Below are 13,253 nucleotides of genomic sequence, written 5' to 3'. Positions count from 1 at the left end.
TTCTATGTAAGTTGTAATGAAATAAAAAGTTATCACACAAATTGCACTCCATCTCGACTAAGTTTTTTTCAATCTTTTATTATCAACTCATTATAACTCAATTTACAAAAGATTTAACTAAAACAGAAAATATAATCATCTTCGGGAAACTCTCTTTCTTTTATTTTCATATATAGCATATTATATTATATTGTATTATATATATATTTTTTGGTTTTTGGTTTTGGTCGCAAAAGGACACTCAAAAATGATACACCCTTTTTTTTTTGGGTCGGATAAAAAAATGATAGATGGATATTAGTATAGTATTAGTATTAGACTATTAGTACATACGGAGGCTCTTTTTTGACCTGGAAAAAAAAGCAAAAAAAATAAGAAGAAGAAGAAGAGTTTCTCTCTCTCTCCGTGTCTCTGTCTGTGTGTGTATGTGGCTCTTTCGCTCTCTCGGCAGACTCGGCTAGTTCTAGGGTTTCAAACCGATCACCGATCATCCCCCTGTTGGTGATCCAACCTTCCCCACAAGAGTTGAAGCTCTTCAGCCATGGAGGAAGATGCCCCCGTCACCTTCCTCCACAGCTGCTGCGCTCCTCCGCACGATCTCCTGCCCTAAATTCCTGTAACTAGTACAGCCAAGCCGGGAATGTGGGTTTAGGTTTTGGTTTTCTTAGCTTTCTCACTGACTGATTATATAATGATGGGGAGCACCGGTGACGCCGACCGGAAACGGCGCCATGTTAGCTCGACATCGCCCACGGCTGTTGCAAAGAAGCAGCCCTTCTTGCCCATCTCCGAGGACAAGAAGGTAATTGCATCCGAACGACGATTGGAATTTCATGCCCTGGTCTGTGTTGTCGTTTTTATACTGAAAGGATTTTGTTTGTCGATAGAAACATGGTTATATGTCGAATTTGTGTCTTGGAATCATCTGAGTGGCAGCTAATTCTCTTCACTTACTATTTGATTTCTGCTGGGTATGTTTATTTATCCAATGAGAAGATGCATAGTGGATGGAACAGCAAATTGTGCTTGGTAATGCTTTATCTTGGAGCTGTTTTCCACCAATTTGGATGCTTTGTCCGCCCGTGGAAACTCATGCGAGGCCTTTCCTATTCACTTCCTTCAGCCCCACGTCTGCTAGGAGTCCGAAAATCAAAATTAGCCACCTTTAACCGTTTCTGGCAATAGCAAAGCGCATTTTAGTGGCCAACAGAGCTTTATGACGTGGTCAGTGATTTGTTTTGCGAACCATTGTTTTGGATAGGAGGACACGTTATTGTGGCCCGTTTGATGAGGTGATATTTGGTTTAAACCCACCTGTTGTGTTCGGACAGCCGTAGGAAAATTTCCAATCTTAGGGGCCATCTTGGAAGGAAATGACGTGGAGAAATTGGGAATTTAGGAGACTCTCTTCTTGAGAATTATGCAGGGTTCCCTTTCATAGGTGAAGACTTGTGCATTTCTGTATCCTTTTCTCAGACTTTTCGATGATCGATCCAATTCGGAACTGAAACTCATCGATGCAATTCTAGATCCACTTCCTTAGCCTTAGCCTCACATCTGCCAAGCAGTCTGCACACCAAACTTAGGTGCTTGACCTGCTATTTTGGGGTTAGCAAACCACGGTTAAGTGGCCAATGAAGCTTCGTAAAGTGGTTACTGACTTTTATTTAAACCTCCATTCTTTGAGTGGTTGCTATGTAGGGATCCCATTCATTAGCTGATATTTGGTTTAATCCCACCTGGTTGACTGGACAATCTGAGATAGTTTCCGTTCCTAGGGCCACCTTTGAAGGAAGTGACAATTATGACAGGGATAAATTGTTAAATTGGGAGACGCTATTCTAGAGTATTAATCGGGCCTCCTTTCCATAAATGGAGACTTGTCTATTATTATGTCTTTTCTCGAACTTTCAGATGATAAATCCGGTCTAGAAACTCATCCGAGCTCTACTGGATTCACTTAACCCCACTTCCGCTAGTTAATCTGCGCACTAAACTTAGCTGCCTTGACCTGTTTCTGGGGATAACTAACTGCTGTTAAGTGGCCACAATTGTGAGGCGGTCAGTGATATGATTTTCATACCGCTAGGTGTTTGGTTGCTGTGTTGTGATCCATTTCACGAGGTGATATTTTCTTAAGAAAACCTGGTACCCGGACGATCATAAATAATTTTCCAATCTCAGGGCCACCTTGGAAGGAACTGAAACTAAAAACGTGGAAAAATTGGGAAATTAGTGGACTTTATTCCATAGTAGTAAGCAGGCTTCCTTTCCATAAGTGAAGACATGTACATTACCTATCTTTTTCTTGAGCGTTTCAATTACGGATCCATTTCCTAGAGTACTCCTCGGGTGCCTAGGAGACTCAGGTATTTGATGGGCAATGCACCGATATGCAAATGCTAACTGCTCTTGTATATTCTACATTGATGAGTTAAGTACAGGACATCTGCTTTATATTATTTCAGCGTAATGTTATTTAGTGTTTTAGGTGACAAGCAGGAAGCAAGCATGCAAGATCCTTGTTGCAAATGTTAATCCACATATTGAACTAGTAGCGGCCGTTTGATTGCCATCTTACTTAAATATTCTATATGAGGATGACAATTGACCAACAGTTTTTAGTACCTTCTTAGAGCAAACTATCTTAAACAGGAGCTTTTAACCAGCAAAGTTTTCCGTTCTTAATTATTTTATATGTTGGCTATCACTCACATAGCTTCTAACTCCTTTGATGCTGTAGCTTGATACTGGTCTCGTGGTTTATAAGAACCAGAAGCTTATGGAGACGGTAGAAACCAATAAGATTGAGCTTGCTGCTCGTGAGAAGGAATACAAAATGCTGCAAGAGAAGTTGGTTGAGCGTACTGCAACAGTAGAATCGGTTAAAAGGTCTTGGAAAGAGGTATAGAATGTGGTTGCTATTATTTGTCCCCCCTCAAATGTACATTGGTTGGATATTGATTCAGTTTTTCCTCCTAACAGCTGATTAACCGATTGGAGTCTTCTTCCATTGCGAGAGCAGCAAGCATCAATGAGATAGGCAAATGTACATCGAGTCTTAATGGTTTGAACTTGCTTCCATTCTTCTAAGTTGTACTAGTTTGAAGTCATTTTCAAATTGCTCATCCGTTTTCTGTGGTATTCTGTAATCCTTTTCTATATGGCAATTGAATATATCATTCTTAAAAGTAAGTTGTTGATATCAATTTAGTGCGTTTCCCAACTTCAGATCATTAACAAGGCGCTTTTTCTCGCTAGCACACTTTTTAGATATTTAGCAAAAATCAAAATAATCTGTTTAGGTTACCTCAGATGTGGCGAGGCTGTTGTCATAATATTTTTCATGGCAAAAGGACAAATGATGCCTCTTTGCAGCAGACCTATGTTGTATAAAGTTATCATTTTTTTTGCAAACTTTGTGAATACTAGCATGGGCACCTGTTATTTCTTGTCTGATGCTACCATTATAGGAACCCAAGTTTTGTTTTTATCTTGCTACACTGATAGGCATGAAATCTGAAATTGGCTTAAACACGATTTATACGTGAAACATTGTAACGGCGAGAGCCTCGATTGTATGAAGTGAGGAAACATCACTCGTTCCATATTTCAACCTCCTCGGGCGTCTAATTGTTTCACTTTATTCCATAAAATACTTATGCTTTGCATGAATGACTGATTACATATGTTTTAATGGCAGTTATCTTGGAAATTATGATATATTGATCCACCATGTACCCATTTTTTGGGGGGGTGGTTTTGATAGATGTGTTAGCTATTAGAACTTCAACTTGTAAACGATGAAATTATTATCATGGTTTTGATGATTTCATCATTATCAGCTTGCGATCTATGCTGGCATCTCTTTGAGAAAAATAATGTTTGCACTATGATTGGGTGGCTGTGGCATCTAGTGAAGTTCCTTAGAGATCTTGTGGATATTGGGATTTTCGTACCAGATTTACAGTTTCCATAAAGAAGCTGGTGAATATTACAAATTTTACGGTCTGTTCAGCTTTCTGTGATACGATCTTTAAAGATAGAGAACTGATGTAGTTAAATCTGAATGCTTTTGGTGGTTCACTTGGAAGGCTGTCCCTCTATGCTAGAGTTATCGCTCTGTCTTCCTTGCTGGACCGTTAAATGGTAAACTTTTCGTGGCTCAGATGTGTGAAAAGGCATGCTGCATTCTTTGTCATTCTTTGATATGTCTGCAGGCTAGTCTCTGACTAATTCGATCTTCATTGTTAATTCTTAATTTTGTTTGTCGGTTTCTTTTCTTTGTTTTTTGTTTTTTTTTGGTGTTTCATCTTCAGATTCCCTTGCGAGGTGTTCTAAGAAACAGATTTAGAAGAAACCCACATATTTTCACTTGCGTTAACATTGTATAGTACACATTACCAGTGATGGTATTGTTTACCTAAATTGGCTCTAATTTGCTCTATAATGGCTTAACAGAAGATGGTCCATCTTCCCCAGAGGATGCTCTTCATAGTCGCCTGAAAGAAACTGGTGCAACTGAAAGTTCCTCGTTTAATAACTGTGTGAGTAACATTGAGGAACATCATGATACAGCCATGGAAAAGAGTCGCCTGTTACATGGTATAGAGTTGACCATTGAGGACCTTAGGCATTACAAGGAAAAAGTACATGCTGCCGTTCTGAAGCAGATTCCAGAAGATGGTACCCGCTTATGTAAATTTTAATTAATTAATTTATCTATTTCGAAGACTGATTGCGTTGTTTGTTACCAGCATAACCTCATTTTTTTTGGTACCCTATTCTCATTTTTTCTAGGTTCATCTAGGAAAAAGACTTCTAATGATTTGGCAAGAGAAGTAAAGAACTTCAGATTGTTGATCGATGATCTTCATATGAAGCATAGGCCTTTGGTGAGGGAGTTACAGTGCCTGCGAGATGCTGATGCACAAAATAAGGCTGAGATTAGACGTCTAAAGGGTAGGCCTTTTGTATAGTCTATTTATTTCTTGAGTATGTCCTGGTCTAGTCCTGCTGCTACGAAGTTATGAACATCAAACCCATATTTCCTATTATGTTAACATAGAATTGGAATCTCTCTTGATGCTCATGGAAATGATTCAAGCTTTTGATGTTTTAGTGGGAATAATTCATGATCCCTATTACTTGCAGAATTGCTGTTCGTTTTCTAGCTAAGCATAAGTGAAGAGGATCTGTAATATTATGGTTTATCAGTGCATGGAAATATTTGATGCATTTTGTAATTTATAAAGAGATGGTATCAAGACCCTAGATTTCACATTTTTTCTTTTAAAAGGAACGACTATTTTTCAACTTGTTGAAGTGAATCCTTTTATTTCATGTTCCGTATAAAATGCCCCCCCCCCCCCCCCCCCCCCCCCCCCAAAAAAAAAAAAAAAAGAAAACACAACCCAACAAGCTCTCAAGATGGGACAACCAGATTTTTGTTACGGAATTGAACACACTTAAAATTCAGAAACAACTTTTTCTGGCTAGAATTGCTAGCTAATACAATTTTTGGCATTTGAAGGTGAACTGGAGAGTGTAATGGTGGCATTGGAAGAGACAAACAAAAAATTAGCACCTCTTAAAGCAGAACATGATGCAACTAAAGGCACATCTTTCCCTCCTTTTAACTTTGGGAATAAGAACCTTTTCGGTGAGAAGGTTAGGGATAAACAGAGGGACCTTGGAGATGTCGAGTCAATTCTCAGAGAGCTACAGGTAACTTCTTGGCCTTGTCCCTATTCAGCTCACTACTAAGATTTTGAGGAATACTTAAAAAGAAGCCTGAGAGTTTCATGCAATTTGAGCTACACAGGACCAAGCTTCCTCTCGACTGGAAGAAGTTAGAATTCTCCATGAAGAACGCATTAAGATATTTCAGCAGCTATCAACATTTCAGGTCAGTTTCAGGATCAGAATTTTGTCTGTGTTGAGTGGAAGCCAAAGTTGAGTGGAAGCCTACTTGCACTTTGGCTTCTGAATGAGAACTTCTCAAATGCAGTTGCCTCTATACAGTTCTGAATTTGAATGAGGATGCTTTTGATTGGCAGAACAAGTTGAAGAATGTGAGGTTCATAACCTCGTCTCAGCCGTGGCTCCTCTTAAGAGATCATCTAGAGAAATCGAAATTGGAAGTTATCCGCTACCAGACTTTATATGATAAACTACAGGTTCTAATTGTCTGTTGCTGGTAGTTTTGCTTCTAGGAAGGAGTTGGTCACAATCTTACTCTAGTTTTATTCTTCGAGATTTTAGATGGAGAAAGAGAATCTTGCATGGAGGGAAATGGAGTTGAGCATAAAAAATGACATGGTCGATGTCTACAGAAGATGTTCTGTAGTTGCTGATTCTAGGATGACTGATCTGGGAATGGAAATACAGAAACAAAGCGATGAAAGAAAGATGATTGAAGTAAGAATGGCAGAAGCATCGAAGGAGCCGGGTATGTGATGTTGCTTATGCAATAATCATCACCTTGTAGAGTTTGCCTTGCATGTTTTGTTTTATGTAGAATCATGATTCATTGAATCTGCCATTTTAGGAAGACAGGAAATAATAACAGATTTCAAAGCCTTGCTATCTACGTTTCCGGAGGAGATGCAAACCATGCAAAGTCAATTGAGCAAGTACAAAGAGGATGCTGTGGATATCCATTCTTTGAGAGCTGAAGTGCAGGCTCTTTCCAGCATTCTCAATAGGAAGGTGTGTATGCTAAATGACTTAATTGGATAAGTATATAAAGCTACTGAGGGGCTTAATAGGCTGTATTTGCGAACAGGTCGAGGAGTGCAAAACTTTATTGAGAAGGTCTGCTGACCAGGTTGCTGAAATAAGAAAGTTAAAAGCTATGGTATGATGCTCTCCATACTATATATCTTAGTTCCATAAACTGTTGCTTGTACGACTGTTCTCTCGTTTGGTTTTTACTTTGTGCTAAGTACTTTGGAAATTCAAAGTTTTGCATCCATTGTGTCTAGGTTAATAGTTGTAGCTGCTTATTTGGCAATGCCTATCATTTTCTTAATATGTCTCTTGAATATGATTGCCTTGTGAGGCATTTGAGTATGCCTCCGCTGTAACATTTTTTCTTAGGTCTCAAGGAACTAGGAGAAGGTTGTCTCGTGAAAACCTTTAAAAGAGTGGCAACGTGGGAATAACTGGGTAGGAAAATTTTAACTTCGTCTCTCAAATCCGCGAAACAAATAGAATTCAAATTAGGGGTTAACCTTTTGCCAGATTGGGCATATAGAGTGTGGACGTCTATACTTGTTCATGTGCTATCTGATTGTACCTTATCTGTGCATCTGGGTTGAGAGACTTTTACATTGAAACAACTGAGATTTGGAGATGGATTTGGGAAATGCAAGAACCTTGAGGAAATAGAATCACTAATTCAACTTCAATAACTTCAATTTTCCCTAGGATGGTTGAGAGCAAAAGGGAAGATAAGTTGATTGAAATTGAAGGAAGTTGGATATTTTCATTTGGGATTCAGTCCCAAGATTGGGTGTCATCCAGATCTATTCTGTGCATGAAAGTTTCTGCATAATATTATATGCCAAGAGACAAAATTGTTTTCTTTTCTTGAGAACGTTATTGGAAGGATTGCAAAGAGTTTATCTGGGGTGATGGAGCTCTTTTTGTTTCATCGTTTGTATACTGATAAATAGAAGGGAGTCTTTTTTGGCTTGCAGAGTCCTTTTTGTATTCATTTATATTGTTTATATATTCTATCTGATTAACTTTGTTTCATTCATACTTGAAAAGAAGTCTGTTTCTGTTGATGCTCCTACTACAGTTCTTGGTTGGGGTCATGGCTCTTCTATTCATCCTCATCTAGTTAGATTATGCTCTGTGAACGTAGTGATATTTTTCTTAACATCAAATATTCTTATCCTTTTATCCCAGAGACAATACACTTTCATTGCATTGTGACTTCATATAGCAATTTTACATCCTATCTCGTGGATAAAATATATCATTGACTGGAAGTGCATTTCATGATTGACAGGTCGAAGATATAAAGCAAAGTGATATGGAGTTGAATCTATTTTTGGATATGTATAGACGAGAATCTATTGATTCTAGGTCAGTGTCATCGAGAATGCTCCTTCTTGTGGTCCTTTTTATTGCTTATTGTCCTTATTTATTAAGAACAGATAAAGATGCAGCGACTCTCTTGCCATCTCTGTTGCTATTCATTCCCAAAGCTTAAGTTACTAGAGCTGCTTTGGTTTAATAGCTAAACAGATTTATCTCTGGCTGGCTTTATGAGATCATTTTTTTTTGGTTATGTCACTCTTGTTTTAGTTCTGTTCTGTGTAATTCTTATGGTTTTCATTGTTTAGCTAATTAATGTTTATCCTTTTGTTCCTGGGATCGCAGATAGTACATTGATTTCTTCTCTCATCTTATGATTTGATCTTTAACTTTTGGCTTCAGGGATGTGGCTGAGGCCAAAGATTTGGAGTACAAGGCATGGGCTCGTGTGCAGAGTTTGAAATCCTCTTTAGATGAGCACAGCTTAGAACTAAGGGTGAAGACTGCAATTGAAGCTGAGGCAACTTCACAGCAGAGGCTTGCTGCTGCAGAAGCTGAAATTGCAGAACTGAGACAGAAATTAGAAGCTTCTAAAAGGTTTCACATTAGACATTTCTGGGATGTGTTTATTGTCTGTTATATGGATAGCATCAATATTCTTGTTACATTAGTACCTTGTTTTAACATTCCATATTTATAAGGAGCAATTTTGGCACTTTGGGGGTGAGTTTATTGCCATTTCTTATGAAAATTTGTGGAGGCATTGTTTGCAAGAGTGGTAATAGTCATAAACCATGATACTAAATCCATCTGAAGACTGGGGGGGTTGTATTGTTCGTCTGGTGGTTGAATTGCGTCCATGTGGATATTGATTGTCAGAGCTGATTGTTTTTGGTGCTGTCTTCAGTTGCTGTTTATTGAACTGTTAATCTGCTGTAAACCTCTGAGGTTGTAAGTACTGAGTGTTCCAGCTGTCTGAAATCTGTTCCTATTGCTTGCATAGTATTGTCTAGCATTTCGACTTATGTTTCTAACTTTTTCCCCCCCTAAAATTTATTTTCAGGGAGATGTCTAGGCTTACTGGTGCCTTGAAGTCAAAAATTGAAGAGAATGAGGCCTATTTATCAGAGATCGAGGTTATCTTCAAACTACTGAACAGTATTTGATTGGCTTTTCTTATATTGATGAATATTTGCTCTGAGTGCTATTCTGTTATTTGTTTATATATTTGTTTATTTATATGTTGGAGCATTAAACCTGAGAGTTTCTCTCTCTCTTTTTTTTTTTTGTTTTTTCCCTTTCAATTTTCAGTCAATTGGACAGGCATATGATGACATGCAATCCCAAAACCAGCAACTGTTGCAGCAGATTACAGAGAGAGATGATTACAACATTAAGGTGATGAATTGATTGAAAGGCTATACTTGCTGCCTTATTTTTTGTGAAAGTTTATGCCGTCTTTTCCTCATCATATCATTGATGTTATTAACTGGACTAATTTTGTTCATGTTTTAACTTTTATGACACTGTCCTTGAAGCTGAGACTTCGTGATTGATAAGAGGGGGGGACTCTTGTCTACAAAGATCTCAGTCTCAAAGGATTGATGTTTCACTCACAATTTCTGTAACTCACCTTCTTTGAATCATCATGAAATTTTTGAATTGCGTGAAATGTTTACCCAATTTCTTTCCATACTTATTTAGAGCATATTAAATATTTCACCTTTATCTATTGTCTTTTGCTATTAAATGAATTGAAGCATGTCCAGGAAGTCTTTGTTAATGATTTCCGCATGTATGGGTTGAAGTAAAATGAATAACAGTTGACATATCTCTGTTTTGTCCATGCAAGAATTCAAATTTAGAAAAGACATTCCTCCTCTGGTTATGTTTTTTTCTGTTTCTAGGGCAGTCAAGGTGAACATCATAATTCTCCTTGCTGTCGCATGGCATTACTGCTTTGATTCATATTTGGTTTTGTCAACACTTCTGGACAATATTTTTCTGTTGGGTACTACTTTTGCAGATATATTATGGACGTTTTCTGTGTTTGAGTTTCCTTCTAAAGTTCTGAGGCCTATAAACAGTATATATTAATATGAACTTTTTGTTTTAATTTAGAATTATAATTATGGCATGCTCTGATGACATATAATGTTTTTCAAGCTTTCATTCAATCATCCAAGACTGCTGAATTGACATCTTCCTGTGGGTTTTAGCCATTGTAGCTGTTTTGCAATAGTAGAATCAACCGGTAGACTTTGCTCGAGGGCAGCTCCGCGGCAGAATGTCAATTGTCTTTGGTTGTTTTTGTGTCACTAGAATTGCTAATTATGGTGCCCTTTTGTGTTTTTAGGCCAGATGTGATATCTTTCTGTGAAAAGAACCTTTTTGTCTCAACTCCTGCCTTTTCTTGCCATTCATCCTTTGAGGGTTGACTTTTCCAAGTATTGATGTTCTCTGCAATTACAAGTTTTTTAAGAGTGATGTTACAAATATTGATTGGCTTTTTATGTGATTCTGCTTCAGCTTGTTTTAGAGGGTGTCAAAGCCCGACAAATACGAGATTCTCTGCTCATGGAGAGACAGACACTAGAGAAGCAGATTCAGCAGGCCACTGCCTCTATCGACTTTTTCAACATGAAGGTCGGTAGAATGGAAGATCAGGTACTCTAAAAATGGGAAGTATCACATATTGGCTTCATATGCGGAGTTCTCGTGCACACATTTCTTATTTGAAAATGTTTTGCAGTTGCAAATCAACTCTGAAAAGGTTCAGAAACTTGGAGAAGATCGGATGCACAATTCCTATAGTCTGGACAATACCCAGAAGAGATTGTCTGAAGTGAGGAAAATATCTCAGCAAGTAGGGGGTTCACTCGGGGAATTGGAGTCCCAAGTGGAGGACGACCGAGGGACCTTTGCAGAGCAACGGATAGAGCTTGAAAGGGAAAGGTAGTGGAAGCTCTTGCTCTGTTTAGTTCTCAAGGCAAAGATCATATCTACATTTCTCTTTCTTCCTTCTTTTTTCTTTCCTTTATCAAATTTTTTTTGTTTAAATTTCATCTTCAGCTACAAGAAGAAAAGAGTAGAGGAAGAACTGGAAGCTGTTAAGAGAAAGGTTGCACTTCTTCAGGCAGAGAAGGAGGGTTCAGTTGTGCAAAAGCTTCAGCAGGAACTTAAGCAATATAAGGAGATAGTAAAGTGCAGCATCTGTCTCGAGCGGCCAAAAGAGGTAAACTGTTGACTGTGAGTTTACTCGAATTGCATAAAGTTGTGGAATGCTATGATTGCTGTCTTCAAGTCAGGTATCAAATAGCAGCGAAAATAATGGTAACTGCCTAGGAATTGAAGCATAATAGACAAATAGGTGGATCACCCAGGATTGCTTTCTGATTAATTAATTGTAAGAAGTGCTTGACGGGTTTCAAGTCGAATGTTTCAGGGCTAGTTTGTCACTCAAAGGCACATAAATCCGAGTATGCTGGGTGGTTGGCATACTAGCATGGGATCCTGTGGATATTTTGTTTTATAGAAATATCGGATAGACAGAGACTGGACCATTGCAGTGATGGAAACAATTCTGCTTTGTTTGATTGATTACTGTTTTTATTGACCTAAATGTAAATTCTGTGTTTTCTTCAGGTCGTTATCACAAAATGCTATCACTTATTCTGCAACACCTGCATTCAGAGGATAATAGAAACCCGCCACAGAAAATGTCCATTTTGTGCTGCAAGCTTTGGGCCCAATGATGTGAAGCCTGTCTACATCTGATGATTAGCACCTGGGGGATACTGGAACCCTTTCCCGACTACTCCATTGTCAATAACATAACAGTATGTATCTTTTTATTTTTGAAATTAATCGAGAGCAAGACCACAGGTTAGATGTGTATTTGTTAGAATTTGGATTGGTGATTGCTCGGATAGTAGCTCTGGGTAGGATGCAGTGGAGTTACTCTCCCATTTCATGATTACAGAGAAGCTCCTACGCTGGTTCGGGTTATAGGTTGTTGGGAACTTGTAGTGTTCGTTGGTTTACTGCTTGTAGATGTAGATGTCAGAAATTTTTCCGGTTAAGTGGATTAGATAAATTTCCGCATACTTTATTCCCTGCATATGTATGATTCATTATTTATTTTTGCTTCTAGAGGCCCGGAGCCAGCGTCACATTATTTCAATTTTTGTGTAATCAAAGGTTCTCTGAGAATTGATTGCTTGCCCCATTTGCCAAGTTCTACTACTTTTGATGCTGTTTGCAAACAGCTTCGAGCTTAAGGAAATGATGTTTAATGGTTGTCCTCCTCCTGGATTGACCCTAGTCACGTCTTCTTGCCGTCCTTCCGTCTTTCCGTCCTTCGTTTATTCAAGCACGAGTGGTTCTGGAGTTAATTAGTTTTTAACATAAAATTTCTCGGAAGCAATCTGCCTGTTCTTTCATATGCAAGGTCTTACTGTAAATTTTGATTTGAATATGTCACCTTCTTCCTCTTTTTTTTTTTTTTTGAAAAATAGTTCTTTCGATAACATACTTTATATGTCCTGCCAAATCATGTTGGGGTCATCACTTAACGAAAAACTTAAACCGGAGAGTTCAAACTTCAAAGTGGGCACCAGCAAAGTGATTTTGTTTTGTTTTGTTTTTTCTTTTTTTTGAGAATTTAAAAAGCAAAGCCCAGTGAAATTTTAAAGCACATTGTATCCTCTAGTTTTTATTTTTTTATTTTTGGGGGGGTAGACTTCAGAAAGTGATTAAAGTACACACTCTATTATAACCCCGAAATTAAGCCATCAGTTAGACATGGATTCTCAGGTACATAATTAGCATATGAATTCTAATACGATCCTCAAGTGTAAAGTACCAGAAAGCGCATCATACATTAACTAATGAACTTTAAAGGACCACGTAGTTTCAGGTGATCTTCCTTGAATGAAGAAAATTTTAAATAATCCTGTCACCCCACGGAAGAAATTCTCCTTACATAGACATGGCTAGTTCTGATATTTTCATCTATTACTTCCTACAAAGTGGAAATAAACTTTCTACGTGATCGCTGATGAATAGAAATTCGTATCGATCCCAAAGTTTGTGATCTGGCGGGGAGGGAATTTCGGTTTTCCAAAACTTGCCAGTCTTCAAGTTGTAGAAGATAAAGAGACGGAATCCGGGGATGGGAATGTTGTATGATGCCATAACCAATT

At 38.1% G+C, this 13,253-nt stretch overlaps 1 protein-coding gene across 5 annotated transcripts; it reads left to right on the top strand.

Moving 5' to 3' along the window:
- The first annotated feature begins 364 nt into the window (after positions 1-364).
- Positions 365-12,277, top strand: LOC116207730 (E3 ubiquitin-protein ligase BRE1-like 1). 5 transcript variants are annotated; one of them, XM_031540809.1, is made up of 19 exons: positions 365-802; positions 2,744-2,905; positions 2,986-3,067; positions 4,465-4,698; positions 4,801-4,962; positions 5,534-5,727; positions 5,825-5,908; positions 6,060-6,179; positions 6,265-6,451; positions 6,551-6,711; positions 6,788-6,859; positions 8,021-8,097; positions 8,452-8,646; positions 9,113-9,185; positions 9,361-9,447; positions 10,579-10,716; positions 10,802-11,004; positions 11,122-11,284; positions 11,695-12,277. In XM_031540809.1, the coding sequence occupies exons 1-19, from the start codon at positions 692-694 to the stop codon at positions 11,824-11,826; spliced, it is 2,637 nt and encodes an 878-aa protein (XP_031396669.1). In that variant the 5' UTR covers positions 365-691; the 3' UTR covers positions 11,827-12,277. The 5 variants fall into 5 exon arrangements, with proteins under 5 accessions (XP_031396669.1, XP_031396671.1, XP_031396670.1 ...); XM_031540811.1 differs by having other exon boundaries at positions 366-802; positions 4,465-4,686; XM_031540810.1 differs by having other exon boundaries at positions 366-802; positions 4,462-4,686.
- Positions 12,278-13,253: the final 976 nt, after the last annotated feature.

This window comes from Punica granatum, chromosome 5 (genome assembly GCF_007655135.1).
Source record: "Punica granatum isolate Tunisia-2019 chromosome 5, ASM765513v2, whole genome shotgun sequence".
Taxonomy (NCBI): Eukaryota; Viridiplantae; Streptophyta; class Magnoliopsida; order Myrtales; family Lythraceae; genus Punica; species Punica granatum.
The sequence above is the reverse complement of the archived record's forward strand: the minus strand, read 5'-3'. Positions and strand labels throughout refer to the sequence as shown.

Coding starts and splice junctions, on each gene's coding strand:
- LOC116207730 (XM_031540808.1), top strand. CDS start 692: ATGATGGGGAGCACCGGTGACGCCGACCGGAAACGGCGCCATGTTAGC. Junction 803..2,743: donor CCATCTCCGAGGACAAGAAG/GTAATTGCATCC, acceptor TTGATGCTGTAG/CTTGATACTGGTCTCGTGGT. Junction 2,906..2,985: donor TTAAAAGGTCTTGGAAAGAG/GTATAGAATGTG, acceptor TCCTCCTAACAG/CTGATTAACCGATTGGAGTC.